This window comes from Anarhichas minor, unplaced genomic scaffold (assembly GCF_050575085.1).
Source record: "Anarhichas minor isolate MPS153535 unplaced genomic scaffold, ASM5057508v1 ptg000010l, whole genome shotgun sequence".
NCBI classification, from domain to species: domain Eukaryota; kingdom Metazoa; phylum Chordata; class Actinopteri; order Perciformes; family Anarhichadidae; genus Anarhichas; species Anarhichas minor.
In genome coordinates, this window is record NW_027466456.1 from 2,636,697 (window position 1) to 2,654,200 (window position 17,504).

The following is a 17,504-nucleotide window of genomic DNA, read 5'->3' on the forward strand; positions in this document are numbered from 1 at the left end:
CTCTGAGATGTAGTAGAGTAAAAAGTACAATATGTACCTCTGAGATGTAGTTGAGTAAAAAGTAACAAAGTGCAAATACACAAATAAAGTCTCAAAATTGTACTTAAATACAGTACTTGACTCAATGTAAAAGACAAATTAAGTTAAAAGTTTCTTTGTTTTTATTCTGTTGAGCATTTGTTCACTTTGTTTCGGCTCTAAAACAGTCTGCAGAGAGGACGACTGTATTAAATACAAATAACACGATAAACGTTTCTTCCAGGGTCACAGTAGCTGAATATTTTATTATTAGATTTTGTTGATACATTTTCTACATTAAAATCTGTGTGTTGGAGTAGTAGAAATACATTTACAGACAAATAGAAAAAACCCATCGATCATAATGTGAAGAATCAATAATGTTTACACCGTAAATCACCAATAATATAGATTTGTTACATTAAATGAAAGCATCTCTCTGTAGAAGATCAAGTGTTTGTTCTACTCCGTGTGATTGACAGGAGAGATGATCAGAGGAGCAGAGTTTTTACCACCATCATTAAGACATGGATTAAAGTATGGGTAGAGTTTCTCAGTGAAGCAGCAGCCAGTAAAGGAGTAGATAAGAGCTGCAGCATCAACGTCATAGAAGGAGACCAGACCCTCCTCGTAATCCACAAACACCCCCACCTTCTCAGGCTGAGGCTTCAGAGAGAGAAGGACTGAAGGGTCAGTACAAGCTTTGTACTCATTCTCATTCCTCAAACATATCATCCAGTTACCTTTCTGAGGGCTCAGTGTGATGCTTCCCTTCCTGTTGACCGACTCTCTGACCACTCCTAAAGTCCACTCAGTCTTCCCTTTAACCTGAACCTCGTAGTAAAATCTTCCTGAAGAGAAACTCTGCTTTGCTAAAACAATAGCACAAGTATCAAATCTCTCTGGATTGTCTGGAAGATTCTTCTTTACATCACCATGTTTAACTTGTTTTCCATCATCAGACAGGATGAGATAAGGATGTGCTGTATCAGGATCAAGTGTCACATCCACTGCAGACTGCTGGACCCTCTTCAGCTCGGCCTCAAACAGCTTCTTCATCTGTTTACTGAGCATCTCCTCCAGCTGATTCACAGCTCTCACCACAGTCCCCTCATATGAAGGTGGACTGACTCTGACTCCTGTCCAGTCCTTGGTGGGTGGAGCAGTGTTCAGGGTCCTGAAGCTCTGGAGGAGGTGGAGGTGGTCTTCAGAGCGTGAGAGCTGCTCCACCTCAGTGCTTCTCTTCTTCAGCTCAGAGATTTCCTGTTCCAGCTCTTTGATGAAGCCTTCAGCCTGTTTCTCTGTCTTTCTCTGCTTCTCTTTGATCGTGTCGATGAGCTCGGCCTGGCTTCTCTCAACAGACTCCTTCAGAGCGGTGAAGACCTGAACACCTTCTGCTATCTCTCTGTCTGCATCTTCCTCACTGAGCTCCACTGAGTGTTTGATCTCCTGAATCTTCACTCGTCTCTTCTGGATCATCTGCTGGATTTCAGTCTCAGTCTTCCCCAGCTCGCCTTTCTTTCCTTCATATTCTTCTTCCAGAGGAACAACATCATGTGTCTTGTGGTCTGAATGAATGCAGAGCATGCAGACACACATCTGGTCGGTCTTACAGAACAGGTCCAGCTGTTTATAGTGCTTCGTACACATCCTGCCTTCCAGGTTCTCCACAGGGTCGATCAGCTGATGTCTTTTCAGACCTGACATTGTCAGATGAGGCTCCAGATGAGTCTCACAGTAGGAGACCAGACACACCAGGCAGGACTTCAGGGCCTTCAGTTTGGTTCCAGTGCAGACGTCACAGGGAACTTCTCCTGGTTTGGCGGCTTGTTGCTCTGAGCTGCTGGCTTTCTGTTGAGCCGACTGTCTGAACTGAGCAGCCATCTCAGAGATGAAAGTGTTGACCTGCAGCTCAGGTCTGGTGTAGAAAAGCTTGTTACAGTTGGGACACTGATAGGGGACATTAACGTTCCAGTGTTGAGTGATGCAGGCTTTACAGAAGTTGTGTCCACATGGTGTGCTGACTGGATCAGTGAACACATCCAGACAGATGGAGCACAGAAACTGATCTTCAGTCAGCAGACAGCTGGCAGCAGACATATCTACACTCTGAGGACAAGTGTGGAAAAATAAACCTGTTATTATATCTTTAGCAGCAGCAACAGCGTGTCAGGTATTGTTTACACTCTGTGGGTCTCTGTGTGTGTGTGTGTGTGTGTGTGTGTGTGTGTGTGTGTGTGTGCCATCATCGTAAACCTACTGTAGAGGAACCACTACAGAAGAGGGTTTGAGTACTTTAGAGAGGTGATCACAAAATATAATTTAAAAACACAGTGATCCTCCATTACCATCACATCACATATTAAATAATAACACTGCTACCCTGCTGCTTATATATTGTTATTAGAGTGAATTTATATAATTTGTAAGGAGCCTAAACATTTTTAATTCCACTTTAATATTGAACATATTACTATTTACTGTGACATATTTGGACCTCAGTTTGAGTTTGAGTTGAACTTCCTGTCTGAGTCGAGCTGAAGTGTTTGAGTTGAAACACAGTAAATATTATCAGCTGAACTTCCTCACAGAGACAGACAGCAGGAACTACAGAGACAGAGACGTTTAGAGGAAAGGGTTTACAGTTCAAGGATATTTACCAAAGTACATAACAAGTTATGTAAGTTATAAAACATCAACGTTGTTCCTCTATACTCAATAAATACATCCACACATTAAATCAGATGCTGTTCTCTGTGTTTGGACAATCCAAAGGGAGCAGCAGCTAGGCTAGGTAGCTTCTAGCAGGCCTAGTTTATCTGCTGCTACTTTGTTCTTTGTTATGGATCCTGGTTTGAACTCACTTTTTACCAGATATTGAGTTTCCCTGTAGAACAGTGAACTCACCAGAGTTTGTCAGAGACTCTGTTGTTGAGAAGAAGCTGCTGGATTCAGTTGAATGTTTCTTTAGAGAGAAACAGAGAGACTTGTCTCGACTGCAGCTCTGCTGTCGCTCAGACTAACTTTCACTTTCTCTTCAGGAGAAGTGGCTCAGCAGCTCTCCTCTTTCACAGTTGCTGCTCCTCTCAGTGAAGCTCTGTGAGTGAGCTTTTACTGCCTCTTTGAGGAATACTCCGACATTCAGACATGAGTTTGACTTTTTCCTTCTTATTCATTTTTTCCTTGTTTTTTTTTTGTGTGTGTTTTAAACGTTAAATCTGAAATACTGTATGTTTTTTTATTTACACATTTTAAAGGTTTGTGTGTATTTTTTTAAACATTCTGTTGCTGCTGTCTTGGCTAGATTAATTTACCTGGTTAAATAATAATAACAATTTGCTGCAGTTATAAAGCTGTGTGTTTATCCATTTTATATGTGACTTTTTATGACATTTTATATGGGATTTGTATGACTTTTTTAAATGAAATTTTTATGCCACATTATTTTCACTTTTTACACCTTTTTACAGCCGACGTCATCAGAAATATGCGTGAGCATGTTGGCAACAGAAGTGATGTTTTGTCCCATCCGTCCCGACGAGTTAGCAAGCTTTAAATATTAAATTAAAACTATTAGCAGCATCTAAATGTCTGGTTTCTGCATGTTCAGTTATCAGTCGATAATCCAACAGCAGACTCAAGTTCTACTGAATTCTGAGACAGGATCGCGATCGTTTCAGAGCAACAGGTGTTTCAGTTTAATGAGTGACCGTGCTAGATTGAGACTTCCTGCCGAATGCGCCCGTAGTTGCTCGTAGTACAAGAAATACAACCTGAGCCGTCTTGAAATGAATGTAGACGGTCCCGGATTTCAAATCTTTGTTTTCCTACATCATATGTGTCGGTGGTTAGTGCCCTTGCATAGCTTGACAACTCTTGCACTCCGCCGTACTTCTGTTGCCAAACTGCGTGCACACAAACTGAAAGAGGAGCTGTAACTGTGACTCTTGTATGACTCTTAATGACCACGGCTTTCACCGACTCGGACGCATTCTGTCTCCTTACATCCGTCTCTTTCTCATCAACAGCTTGAGCGAATTTCTTTCAAATTTGGCACAAATGTCCACCGCTGGACTCCAGGATGAACTGATGACATTTTGTTAATCAAAGGTCAAAGTCCGTCACATTCTCGTGATATTTCGGGAACACTTAGAGTGAAGTTTTGTGCACTAATGGACGAACTGATTTTGGTGCCGTCAGTCACATCCTTGTTAATGCTAAACCTCAGCAACGCCCGGAGGGAATTTCTCCACATTTGGTCCATACGTCCCGCTAAACATTTAGTATGTGATACCGTACCATGACTTCTTCATGACATGCCAAAGTATGACTCTGATGATGTTGTGACATTTGTATGTCCTACTAAACTACTACACAACGACGTTTATATGACATACTAAGACTGTTTTATGACATGCTACACTATGAGGTTTTATTTTTGTGTGCCATATTTCTTTCACAACTTTTGTTATGAGTTTTATGACATTCTTTGACAAAGCATCATGTTTTCTGGTTATTTGTACGTCTGTACGTACCGATCACTATCAAGGACCACAACTGAATTATAATGTGACTTTAAATGTGACTCTTTTTTTAAAGATATTTTATATGAACTTTTTACATTTTTTATGACTTTTTTATGACATTTTGTATGGCATACTATGACATGTATTTATTTATTTTTTTACATATTTATCTAATCAAAGAGCAAACAACTAGTTTGTCAGCACAGATCTCTGAAGGATTCATCTGACATTGAATTAACGTAAAAAAACAGCAAATATATCTGTCCCTGTCTGAAAAATGAAATACTTTAATCTGTACAGTCAGCTTAATGTTTTAATATGGGACTGCAACGTTTTTATTTTCCTACAACTGAGCATGTGCCCAGCAGTGCCTCAGCTCACACAGATTAAACTATTTATAAAGAGTTTAAAGAAATCAAGAGCGTCGCTGTGTTTTTCATGACTTTCCCTCTGCAGAAATCTACCGCATCGTGTCGCAGAAGCAGATAGCGGACCGATCTGCTCACGATGAGTCTCCGGGCAACAACGTGGTGGACATAAGTGTCCCCCCGACCACTGACGGACAGAAAGGCAACAAACTCCAGTGCTGCCAGAGCCTGTGACGCTCAACGCCACGACCCCCGACCTCCACCTATCCACCTCGACATCACATCACCTGTGCACTTTCTGTTCCTGTTGCTCCTAGAATTCTGTTTTATATAGAACCTTTGAACTCACTCGTGCTCTTCTCTTGTTTTGCCATGAATTAAAACTTTAAGAAGCCTTTATGTCACTCGGTCCGTGGAGTCGATGCAGGAACAGGGCCGTCGTCTCTGTCTTAATGAAGCCTGAGAAACTAAGTTTGATTGAACTGAAACTCTGTGGTGTACAGGAAGGTTGTGAAGAACATTTCAATGGTTACCACTAGATGGTGCTGTGTAAATAAACTACAGGCAGTTACTCCAACCTGGTGAAGCAGTGTTGTGCGTTTTACAGCGTGGTTCCTCCAACTTCATTCTGTCATCAGATAAGTTATCATGCCAAAAATGTCCTCTTTAGGTATTTATTGGAGAATATTTGGCTTAAGCTGTCATTGTTTTACTTTACATTTAAAAACTGTAAAAATTTCCAATAAAATTCTTGACAAAAGTAAACTGTTGATTTGATTTTCTTACTGAAAATAAAATAAATGAATACTACATTTATCTGACAGCTGTAGTAACTCGTTAATTGTCAACTACCCAACATAGTATTTGTGTCTCACTACAACCTGAAGCTTCACATGTTTGATGCTTTCATTGGGCAGCTTCAGGTTGAGTAAGGAAACTCAATGATACGGATAATTGAAATGCAACTTTAAGCTGGATGTTATTTTCAAACTTTGTCATAAAAAGTACAAAAAAAAGTCCAGTATAGTAAATCATATGAAGTCATGTTCTAAAACTTTATTGCAATCGCCACATACATGGAATTAGATCTCTGCATCTAACCGATCCGCAGCAGGTTTAGAGCGGTGGGTTGTGGAGCTGCTTGAGGTTCAGTGTCTTGCTCATGGACACTTGGACATGCAGACAGGAGAAGCTGGGGATCAACCGCAACGTTGTGATTAAAAGACAACCCGTATGTCATAAATGTCATAAAAAAGTCAAAGTATAGCATGTTGAAAAAAGTGTTAAAAAAGGTCATAGTTTTAAAAATGTAAGTACAATATCTGCCTCTGAGATGTATTGAAGTAAAAAGTACAATATGTACCTCTGAGATGTAGTACAGTAAAAGTAACAAAGTGCAAATACACAAATAAAGTCTCAAAATTGTACTTAAATACAGTACTTGACTAAATGTAAAATACAAATTAAAAGTTTCTTTGTTTTTATTCTGTTGAGGATTTGTTCACTTTGTTCCGGCTCTAAAACAGTCTGCAGAGAGGACGACTGTATTAAATACAAATAACACGATAAACGTTTCTTCTAGGGTCACAGTAGCTGAATATTTTATTATTCGATTTTGTTGATTCATTTTCTACATTAAAATCTGTGTGTTGGAGTAGTAGAAATACATTTACAGACAAATAGAAAAAACCCATCGATCATAATGTGAAGAATCAATGTTTACACCGTAAATCACCAATAATATAGATTTGTTACATTAAATGAAAGCGTCTCCCTGTAGAAGATCAAGTGTTTGTTCTACTCAGTGTGATTGACAGGAGAGATGATCAGAGGAGCAGAGTTTTTACCACCATCATTATTACATGGACTAAAGAATGGGTAGAGTTTCTCAGTAAAGCAGCAGCCAGTAAAGGAGTAGATAAGAGCTGCAGCATCAACGTCATAGAAGGAGACCAGACCCTCCTCAAAATCCACAAACACCCCCACCTTCTCAGGCTGAGACTTCAGAGAGAGAAGGACTGAAGGGTCAGCAAGAGCTTTGTACTCATTCTTATTCCTCAAACATATCATCCAGTAACCTTTCTGAGGAGTCAGTGGGATGTTTTCCTTCCTGTTGACCGACTCTCTGACCACTCCTAAATTCCAGTCAGTCTTCCCTTTAATCTGAACCTCGTAGTAAAATCTTCCTGAAGAGAAACTCTGCTTTGCTAAAACAATAGCACAAGTATCAAATCTCTCTGGATTGCCTGGAAGATTCTTCCTTACATCACCATGTTTAACTTGTTTTCCATCATCAGACAGGATGAGCCATGGATTTGCTGTATCAGCATCAAGTGTCACATCCACTGCAGACTGCTGGACCCTCTTCAGCTCGGCCTCAAACAGCTTCTTCATCGGTTTACTGAGCGTCTCCTCCAGCTGATTCACAGCTCTCACCACAGTCCCCTCATATGAAGGTGGACTGACTCTGACTCCTGTCCAGTCCTTGGTGGGTGGAGCAGTGTTCAGGGTCCTGAAGCTCTGGAGGAGGTGGAGGTGGTCTTCAGAGCGTGAGAGCTGCTCCACCTCAGTGCTTCTCTTCTTCAGCTCAGAGATTTCCTGTTCCAGCTCTTTGATGAAGCCTTCAGCCTGTTCCTCTGTCTTTCTCTGCTTCTCTTTGATCATGTCGATGAGCTCGGCCTGGCTTCTCTCAACAGACTCCTTCAGAGCGGTGAAGACCTGAACACCTTCTGCTATCTCTCTGTCTGCATCTTCCTCACTGAGCTCCACTGAGTGTTTGATCTCCTGAATCTTCACTCGTCTCTTCTGGATCATCTGCTGGATTTCAGTCTCAGTCTTCCCCAGCTCGGCTTTCTTTCCTTCATATTCTTCTTCCAGAGGAACAACATCATGTGTCTTGTGGTCTGAATAAGTGCAGAGCATGCAGACACACATCTGGTCGGTCTTACAGAACAGGTCCAGCTGTTTATCGTGCTTCGTACACATCCTGCCTTCCAGGTTCTCCACAGGGTCAATCAGCTGATGTCTTTTCAGACCTGACATTGTCAGATGAGGCTCCAGGTGAGTCTCACAGTAGGAGACCAGACACACCAGGCAGGACTTCAGGGCCTTCAGTTTGGTTCCAGTGCAGACGTCACAGGGAACTTCTCCTGGTTTGGCGGCTTGTTGCTCTGAGCTGCTGGCTTTCTGTTGAGCCGACTGTCTGAACTGAGCAGCCATCTCAGAGATGAAAGTGTTGACCTGCAGCTCAGGTCTGGTGTATAAAAGCTTGTTACAGTTGGGACACTGATAGGGGACATTAACGTTCCAGTGTTCAGTGATGCAGGCTTTACAGAAGTTGTGTCCACATGGTATGCTGACTGGATCAGTGAACACATCCAGACAGATGGAGCACAGAAACTGATCTTCAGTCAGCAGACAGCTGGCAGCAGACATATCTACACTCTGAGGACAAGTGTGAAAAAACAAAACTGTTATTCTATCTTTAGCAGCAGCAACAGTGTGTCAGGTATTGTTTACACTCTGTGGGTCTCTGTGTGTGTGCCATCATCGTAAACCTACTGCAGAGGAACCACTACAGAAGAGGGTTTGAGTACTTTAGAGAGGTGATCACAAAATATAATTTAAAAACACAGAGTGCTCCATTAGTCACATCACATATTAAATAATAATACTGCTACCCTGCTGCTTATATATTGTTATTAGAGTGAATTTATATAATTTGTAAGGAGCCTAAACATTTTTAATTCCACTTTAATATTGAACATATTACTATTTACTGTGACATATTTGGACCTCAGTTTGAGTTTGAGTTGAACTTCCTGTCTGAGTCGAGCTGAAGTGTTTGAGTTGAAACACAGTAAATATTATCAGCTGAACTTCCTCACAGAGACAGACAGCAGGAACTACAGAGACAGAGACGTTTAGAGGAAAGGGTTTACAGTTCAAGGATATTTACCAAAGTACATAACAAGTTATGTAAGTTATAAAACATCAACGTTGTTCCTCTATACTCAATAAATACATCCACACATTAAATCAGATGCTGTTCTCTGTGTTTGGACAATCCAAAGGGAGCAGCAGCTAGGCTAGGTAGCTTCTAGCAGGCCTAGTTTATCTGCTGCTACTTTGTTCTTTGTTATGGATCCTGGTTTGAACTCACTTTTTATCAGATATTGAGTTTCCCTGTAGAACAGTGAACTCACCAGAGTTTGTCAGAGACTCTGTTGTTGAGAAGAAGCTGCTGGATTCAGTTGAATGTTTCTTTAGAGAGAAACAGAGAGACTTGTCTCGACTGCAGCTCTGCTGTCGCTCAGACTAACTTTCACTTTCTCTTCAGGAGAAGTGGCTCAGCAGCTCTCCTCTTTCACAGTTGCTGCTCCTCTCAGTGAAGCTCTGTGAGTGAGCTTTTACTGCCTCTTTGAGGAATACTCCGACATTCAGACATGAGTTTGACTTTTTCCTTCTTATTCATTTTTTCCTTGTTTTTTTTTTGTGTGTGTTTCAAACGTTAAATCTGAAATACTGTATGTTTTTTTATTTACACATTTTAAAGGTTTGTGTGTATTTTTTTAAACATTCTGTTGCTGCTGTCTTGGCTAGATTAATTTACCTGGTTAAATAATAATAACAATTTGCTGCAGTTATAAAGCTGTGTGTTTATCCATTTTATATGTGACTTTTTATGACATTTTATATGGGATTTGTATGACTTTTTTAAATGAAATTTTTATGCCACATTATTTTAACTTTTTACACCTTTTTACAGCCGACGTCATCAGAAATATGCGTGAGCATGTTGGCAACAGAAGTGATGTTTTGTCCCATCCGTCCCGACGAGTTAGCAAGCTTTAAATATTAAATTAAAACTATTAGCAGCATCTAAATGTCTGGTTTCTGCATGTTCAGTTATCAGTCGATAATCCAACAGCAGACTCAAGTTCTACTGAATTCTGAGACAGGATCGCGATCGTTTCACAGCAACAGGTGTTTCAGTTTAATGAGTGACCGTGCTAGATTGAGACTTCCTGCCGAATGCGCCCGTAGTTGCTCGTAGTACAAGAAATACAACCTGAGCCGTCTTGAAATGAATGTAGACGGTCCCGGATTTCAAATCTTTGTTTTCCTACATCATATGTGTCGGTGGTTAGTGCCCTTGCATAGCTTGACAACTCTTGCACTCCGCCGTACTTCTGTTGCCAAACTGCGTGCACACAAACTGAAAGAGGAGCTGTAACTGTGACTCTTGTATGACTCTTAATGACCACGGCTTTCACCGACTCGGACGCATTCTGTCTCCTTACATCCGTCTCTTTCTCATCAACAGCTTGAGCGAATTTCTTTCAAATTTGGCACAAATGTCCACCGCTGGACTCCAGGATGAACTGATGACATTTTGTTAATCAAAGGTCAAAGTCCGTCACATTCTCGTGATATTTCGGGAACACTTAGAGTGAAGTTTTGTGCACTAATGGACGAACTGATTTTGGTGCCGTCAGTCACATCCTTGTTAATGCTAAACCTCAGCAACGCCCGGAGGGAATTTCTCCACATTTGGTCCATACGTCCCGCTAAACATTTAGTATGTGATACCGTACCATGACTTCTTCATGACATGCCATAGTATGACTCTGATGATGTTGTGACATTTGTATGTCCTACTAAACTACTACACAACGACGTTTATATGACATACTAAGACTGTTTTATGACATGCTACACTATGAGGTTTTATTTTTGTGTGCCATATTTCTTTCACAACTTTTGTTATGAGTTTTATGACATTCTTTGACAAAGCATCATGTTTTCTGGTTATTTGTACGTCTGTACGTACCGATCACTATCAAGGACCACAACTGAATTATAATGTGACTTTAAATGTGACTCTTTTTTTAAAGATATTTTATATGAACTTTTTACATTTTTTATGACTTTTTTATGACATTTTGTATGGCATACTATGACATGTATTTATTTATTTTTTTACATATTTATCTAATCAAAGAGCAAACAACTAGTTTGTCAGCACAGATCTCTGAAGGATTCATCTGACATTGAATTAACGTAAAAAAACAGCAAATATATCTGTCCCTGTCTGAAAAATGAAATACTTTAAGCTGTACAGTCAGCTTAATGTTTTAATATGGGACTGCAAAGTTTTTATTTTCCTACAACTGAGCATGTGCCCAGCAGTGCCTCAGCTCACACAGATTAAACTATTTATAAAGAGTTTAAAGAAATCAAGAGCGTCGCTGTGTTTTTCATGACTTTCCCTCTGCAGAAATCTACCGCATCGTGTCGCAGAAGCAGATAGCGGACCGATCTGCTCACGATGAGTCTCCGGGCAACAACGTGGTGGACATAAGTGTCCCCCCGACCACTGACGGACAGAAAGGCAACAAACTCCAGTGCTGCCAGAGCCTGTGACGCTCAACGCCACGACCCCCGACCTCCACCTATCCACCTCGACATCACATCACCTGTGCACTTTCTGTTCCTGTTGCTCCTAGAATTCTGTTTTATATAGAACCTTTGAACTCACTCGTGCTCTTCTCTTGTTTTGCCATGAATTAAAACTTTAAGAAGCCTTTATGTCACTCGGTCCGTGGAGTCGATGCAGGAACAGGGCCGTCGTCTCTGTCTTAATGAAGCCTGAGAAACTGTAAGTTTGATTGAACTGGAACTCTGTGGTGTACAGGAAGGTTGTGAAGAACATTTCAATGGTTACCACTAGATGGTGCTGTGTAAATAAACTACAGGCAGTTACTCAACCTGGTGAAGCAGTGTTGTGCGTTTTACAGCGTGGTTCCTCCAGCTTCATTCTGTCGTCAGATAAGTTATCATGCCAAAAATGTCCTCTTTAGGTATTTATTGGAGAATATTTGGCTTAAGCTGTCATTGTTTTACTTTACATTTAAAAACTGTAAAAATTTCCAATAAAATTCTTGACAAAAGTAAACTGTTGATTTGATTTTCTTACTGAAAATAAAATAAATGAATACTACATTTATCTGACAGCTGTAGTAACTCGTTAATTGTCAACTACCCAACATAGTATTTGTGTCTCACTACAACCTGAAGCTTCACATGTTTGATGCTTTCATTGGGCAGCTTCAGGTTGAGTAAGGAAACTCAATGATACGGATAATTGAAATGCAACAATAAGTTGGATGTTATTTTTAAACTTTGTCATAAAAGTACAAAAAAAGTCCAGTATAGTAAATCATATGAAGTCATGTTCTAAAACTTTATTGCAATCGCCACATACATGGAATTAGATCTCTGCATCTAACCGATCCGAAGCAGGTTTAGAGCGGTGGGTTGTGGAGCTGCTTGAGGTTCAGTGTGTTGCTCATGGACACTTGGACATGCAGACAGGAGAAGCTGGGGATCAACCGCAACGTTGTGATTAAAAGACAACCCGTAAGTCATAAATGTCATAAAAAAGTCAAAGTATAGCATGTTGAAAAAAGTGTTAAAAAAGGTCATAGTTTTAAAAATGTAAGTACAATATCTGCCTCTGAGATGTATTGAAGTAAAAAGTACAATATTTACCTCTAAGATGTAGTAGCGTAAAAAGTACAATATGTAACTCTGAGATGTAGTAGAGTAAAAAGTACAATATGTACCTCTGAGATGTAGTCGAGTAAAAAGTACAATATGTACCTCTAAGATGTAGTAGAGTAAAAAGTACAATATGTACCTCTGAGATGTAGTAGAGTAAAAAGTACAATATGTACCTCTAAGATGTAGTAGAGTAAAAAGTACAATATGTACCTCTAAGATGCAGTAGAGTAAAAAGTACAATATGTACCTCTAAGATGTAGTAGAGTAAAAAGTACAATATGTACCTCTGAGATGTAGTACAGTAAAAGTAACAAAGTGCAAATACACAAATAAAGTCTCAAAATTGTACTTAAATACAGTACTTGACTAAATGTAAAAGACAAATTAAGTTAAAAGTTTCTTTGTTTTTATTCTGTTGAGGATTTGTTCACTTTGTTCCGGCTCTAAAACAGTCTGCAGAGAGGACGACTGTATTAAATACAAATAACACGATAAACGTTTCTTCTAGGGTCACAGTAGCTGAATATTTTATTTTTAGATTTTGTTGATACATTTTCTACATTAAAATCTGTGTGTTGGAGTAGTAGAAATACATTTATAGACAAATAGAAAAAACATCGATCATAATGTGAAGAATCAATAATGTTTACAACGTAAATCACCAATAATATAGATTTGTTACATTAAATGAAAGCGTCTCTCTGTAGAAGATCAAGTGTTTGTTCTACTCCGTGTGATTGACAGGAGAGATGATCAGAGGAGCAGAGTTTTTACCACCATCATTAAAACATGGGCTAAAGAGTGGGTAGAGTTTCTCAGTAAAGCAGCAGCCAGTAAAGGAGTAGATAAGAGCTGCAGCATCAACATCATAGAAGGAGACCAGACCCTCCTCATAATCCACAAACACCCCCACCTTCTCAGGCTGAGACTTCAGAGAGAGACGGACTGAAGGGTTAGCAAGAGCTTTGTACTCATTCTTATTCCTCAACCATATCGTCCAGTAACCTTTCTGAGGACTCGGTGGGATGTTTCCCTTCCTGTTGACCGACTCTCTGACCACTCCTAACTCCCATTTAGGTTTCCCTTTAACCTGAACCTCGTAGTAAAATCTTCCTGAAGAGAAACTCTGCTTTGCTAAGACATTAACACAAGTATCAAATCTCTCTGGATTGTCTGGAAGATTCTTCCTTACATCACCATGTTTAACTTGTTTTTCATCATCAGACAGGATGAGTTCAGGATGTGCTGTATCAGGATCAAGTGTCACATCCACTGCAGACTGCTGGACCCTCTTCAGCTCGGCCTCAGTGAGCAGCTTCTTCATCTGTTTACTGAGCGTCTCCTCCAGCTGATTCACAGCTATCCTCACAGTCCTCTCATGTGAAGGTGGACTGACTCTGACTCCTGTCCAGTTCTTGGTAGGTGGAGCAGTGTTCAGGGTCCTGAAGCTCTGGAGGAGGTGGAGGAGGTGGAGGTGGTCTTCAGAGCGTGAGAGCTGCTCCACCTCAGTGCTTCTCTTCTTCAGCTCAGAGATTTCCTGTTCCAGCTCTTTGATGAAGCCTTCAGCCTGTTTCTCTGTCTTTCTCTGCTTCTCTTTGATCGTGTCGATGAGCTCGGCCTGGCTTCTCTCAACAGACTCCTTCAGAGCGGTGAAGACCTGAACACCTTCTGCTATCTCTCTGTCTGCATCTTCCTCACTGAGCTCCACTGAGTGTTTGATCTCCTGAATCTTCACTCGTCTCTTCTGGATCATCTGCTGGATTTCAGCCTCAGTCTTCCCCAGCTCGGCTTTCTTTCCTTCATATTCTTCTTCCAGAGGAACAACATCATGTGTCTTGTGGTCTGAATAAATGCAGAGAATGCAGACACACATCTGGTCGGTCTTACAGAACAGGTCCAGCTGTTTATCGTGCTTCGTACACATCCTGCCTTCCAGGTTCTCCACAAGGTCGATCAGCTGATGTCTTTTCAGACCTGACATTGTCAGATGAGGCTCCAGGTGAGTCTCACAGTAGGAGACCAGACACACCAGGCAGGACTTCGGGGCCTTCAGTTTGGTTCCAGTGCAGACGTCACAGGGAACTTCTCCTGGTTTGGCGGCTTGTTGCTCTGAGCTGCTGGCTTTCTGTTGAGCTGACTGTCTGAACTGAGCAGCCATCTCAGAGATGAAAGTGTTGACCTGCAGCTCAGGTCTGGTGTAGAAAAGCTTGTTACAGTTGGGACACTGATAGGGGACATTAACGTTCCAGTGTTGAGTGATGCAGGCTTTACAGAAGTTGTGTCCACATGGTGTGCTGACTGGATCAGTGAACACATCCAGACAGATGGAGCACAGAAACTGATCTTCAGTCAGCAGACAGCTGGCAGCAGACATATCTACACTCTGAGGACAAGTGTGGAAAAATAAACCTGTTATTATATCTTTAGCAGCAGCAACAGCGTGTCAGGTATTGTTTACACTCTGTGGGTCTCTCTGTGTGTGTGTGTGTGTGTGTGTGTGTGTGTGTGCCATCATCGTAAACCTACTGTAGAGGAACATTACAGAAGAGGGTTTGAGTACTTTAGAAAGGTGATCACAAAATATAATTTAAAAACACAGAGTGCTCCATTAGTCACATCACATATTAAATAATAACACTGCTACCCTGCTGCTTATATATTGTTATTAGAGTGAATTTATATCATTTGTAAGGAGCCTAAACATTTTTAATTCCACTTTAATATTGAACATATTACTATTTACTGACATATTTGGACCTCAGTTTGAGTTTGAGTTGAACTTCCTGTCTGAGTCGAGCTGAAGTGTTTGAGTTGAAACACAGTAAATATTATCAGCTGAACTTCCTCACAGAGACAGACAGCAGGAACTACAGAGACAGTGACGTTTAGAGGAAAGGGTTTACAGTTCAAGGATATTTACCAAAGTACATAACAAGTTATGTAAGTTATAAAACATCAACGTTGTACCTCTATACTCAATAAATACATCCACACATTAAATCAGATGCTGTTCTCTGTGTTTGGACAATCCAAAGGGAGCAGCAGCTAGGCTAGGTAGCTTCTAGCAGGCCTAGTTTATCTGCTGCTACTTTGTTCTTTGGTATGGATCCTGGTTTGAACTCACTTTTTACCAGATATTGAGTTTCTCTGTAGAACAGTGAACTCACCAGAGTTTGTCAGAGACTCTGTTGTTGAGAAGAAGCTGCTGGATTCAGTTGAATGTTTCTTTAGAGAGAAACAGAGAGACTTGTCTCGACTGCAGCTCTGCTGTCGCTCAGACTAACTTTCACTTTCTCTTCAGGAGAAGTGGCTCAGCAGCTCTCCTCTTTCACAGTTGCTGCTCCTCTCAGTGAAGCTCTGTGAACGAGCTTTTACTGCCTCTTTGAGGAACACCCTGTTTGAGTTTTTCCTTCTTATTCCTTTTTTCCTTGCTTTTGTGTGTGTGTGTGTGTGTGTGTGTGTGTGTGTGTGTTTTAAACGTTAAATGTTAAATACTGTATGTTTTTTTATTTACACATTTTAAAGGTTTGTGTGTATTTTTTTAAACATTCTATTGCTGCTGTCTTGGCTAGATTAATTTACCTGGTTAAATAATAATAACAATTTGCTGCAGTTATAAAGCTGTGTGTTTATCCATTTTATATGTGACTTTTTATGACATTTTATATGGGATTTGTGTGACTTTTTTAAATTACATTTTTATGCCACATGATTTTAATTTGTTACACCTTTTTACAGCCGACGTCATCAGAAATATGCGTGAGCATGTTGGCAACGGAAGTGATGTTTTGTCCCCAGCCGTCCCGACGAGTTAGCAAGCTTTAAATATTAAATTAAAACTATTAGCAGCATCTAAATGTCTGGTTTCTGCATGTTCAGTTATCAGTCGATAATCCAACAGCAGACTCAAGTTCTACTGAATTCTGAGACAGGATCGCGATCGTTTCAGAGCAACAGGTGTTTCAGTTTAATGAGTGACCGTGCTAGATTGAGACTTCCTGCCGAATGCGCCCGTAGTTGCTCGTAGTACAAGAAATACAACCTGAGCCGTCTTGAAATGAATGTAGACGGTCCCGGATTTCAAATCTTTGTTTTCCTACATCATATGTGTCGGTGGTTAGTGCCCTTGCATAGCTTGACAACTCTTGCACTCCGCCGTACTTCTGTTGCCAAACTGCGTGCACACAAACTGAAAGAGGAGCTGTAACTGTGACTCTTGTATGACTCTTAATGACCACGGCTTTCACCGACTCGGACGCATTCTGTCTCCTTACATCCGTCTCTTTCTCATCAACAGCTTGAGCGAATTTCTTTCAAATTTGGCACAAATGTCCACCGCTGGACTCCAGGATGAACTGATGACATTTTGTTAATCAAAGGTCAAAATCCGTCACATTCTCGTGATATTTCGGGAACACATAGAGTGAAGTTTTGTGCACTAATGGACGAACTGATTTTGGTGCCGTCAGTCACATCCTTGTTAATGCTAAATCTCAGGAACGCCCGGAGGGAATTTCTCCACATTTGGTACATACGTCCCGCTAAACATTTAGTATGTGATACCGTACCATGACTTCTTCATGACATGCCAAAGTATGACTCTGATGATGTTGTGACATTTGTATGTCCTACTAAACTACTACACAACGACGTTTATATGACATACTAAGACTGTTTTATGACATGCTACACTATGAGGTTTTATTTTTGTGTGCCATATTTTTTTCACAACTTTTGTTATGAGTTTTATGATATTCTTTGACAAGGCATCATGTTTTCTGGTTATTTGTACGTCTGTACGTACCGATCACTATCAAGGACCACAACTGAATTATAATGTGACTTTAAATGTGACTCTTTTTTTAAAGATATTTTATATGAACGTTTTACATTTTTTATGACTTTTTTATGACATTTTGTATGGCATACTATGACATGTATTTATTAATTTTTTTACATATTTATCTAATCAAAGAGCAAACAACTAGTTTGTCAGCACAGATCTCTGAAGGATTCATCTGACATT

The 17,504-nt window shown here is 40.4% G+C and overlaps 3 protein-coding genes across 5 annotated transcripts; all 3 read right to left on the reverse strand.

Moving 5' to 3' along the window:
- Positions 1–252: 252 nt before the first annotated feature.
- On the reverse strand, positions 253–3,328 carry LOC142946356 (E3 ubiquitin-protein ligase TRIM21-like). Of its 2 annotated transcripts, none has more exons than XM_076087521.1 (2): positions 2,883–3,328; positions 253–2,127 (listed from the first exon to the last, which is right to left on the reverse strand). In XM_076087521.1, exon 2 carries the CDS (start codon positions 2,116–2,118, stop codon positions 481–483), a length of 1,638 nt encoding a protein of 545 aa, XP_075943636.1. In that variant the 5' UTR covers positions 2,119–2,127; positions 2,883–3,328; the 3' UTR covers positions 253–480. The 2 variants fall into 2 exon arrangements, with proteins under 2 accessions (XP_075943636.1, XP_075943635.1); XM_076087520.1 differs by having other exon boundaries at positions 2,926–3,322.
- A 2,620-nt stretch (positions 3,329–5,948) lies between these two features.
- On the reverse strand, positions 5,949–9,408 carry LOC142946358 (E3 ubiquitin-protein ligase TRIM21-like). Its single transcript, XM_076087523.1, has 2 exons — positions 9,118–9,408; positions 5,949–8,356 (listed from the first exon to the last, which is right to left on the reverse strand). The coding sequence occupies exon 2, from the start codon at positions 8,345–8,347 to the stop codon at positions 6,710–6,712; it is 1,638 nt and encodes a 545-aa protein (XP_075943638.1). The 5' UTR covers positions 8,348–8,356; positions 9,118–9,408; the 3' UTR covers positions 5,949–6,709.
- A 2,736-nt stretch (positions 9,409–12,144) lies between these two features.
- LOC142946359 (E3 ubiquitin-protein ligase TRIM21-like) lies at positions 12,145–15,827 on the reverse strand. 2 transcript variants are annotated; one of them, XM_076087525.1, is made up of 2 exons: positions 15,603–15,827; positions 12,145–14,861 (listed from the first exon to the last, which is right to left on the reverse strand). In XM_076087525.1, exon 2 carries the CDS (start codon positions 14,850–14,852, stop codon positions 13,203–13,205), a length of 1,650 nt encoding a protein of 549 aa, XP_075943640.1. In that variant the 5' UTR covers positions 14,853–14,861; positions 15,603–15,827; the 3' UTR covers positions 12,145–13,202. The 2 variants fall into 2 exon arrangements, with proteins under 2 accessions (XP_075943640.1, XP_075943639.1); XM_076087524.1 differs by having other exon boundaries at positions 15,646–15,826.
- Positions 15,828–17,504: the final 1,677 nt, after the last annotated feature.

Excerpts from the sequence above, each read along its gene's own strand:
- LOC142946356 (XM_076087521.1), bottom strand. The coding sequence starts at position 2,118 with ATGTCTGCTGCCAGCTGTCTGCTGACTGAAGATCAGTTTCTGTGCTCC.
- LOC142946358 (XM_076087523.1), bottom strand. The coding sequence starts at position 8,347 with ATGTCTGCTGCCAGCTGTCTGCTGACTGAAGATCAGTTTCTGTGCTCC.
- LOC142946359 (XM_076087525.1), bottom strand. The coding sequence starts at position 14,852 with ATGTCTGCTGCCAGCTGTCTGCTGACTGAAGATCAGTTTCTGTGCTCC.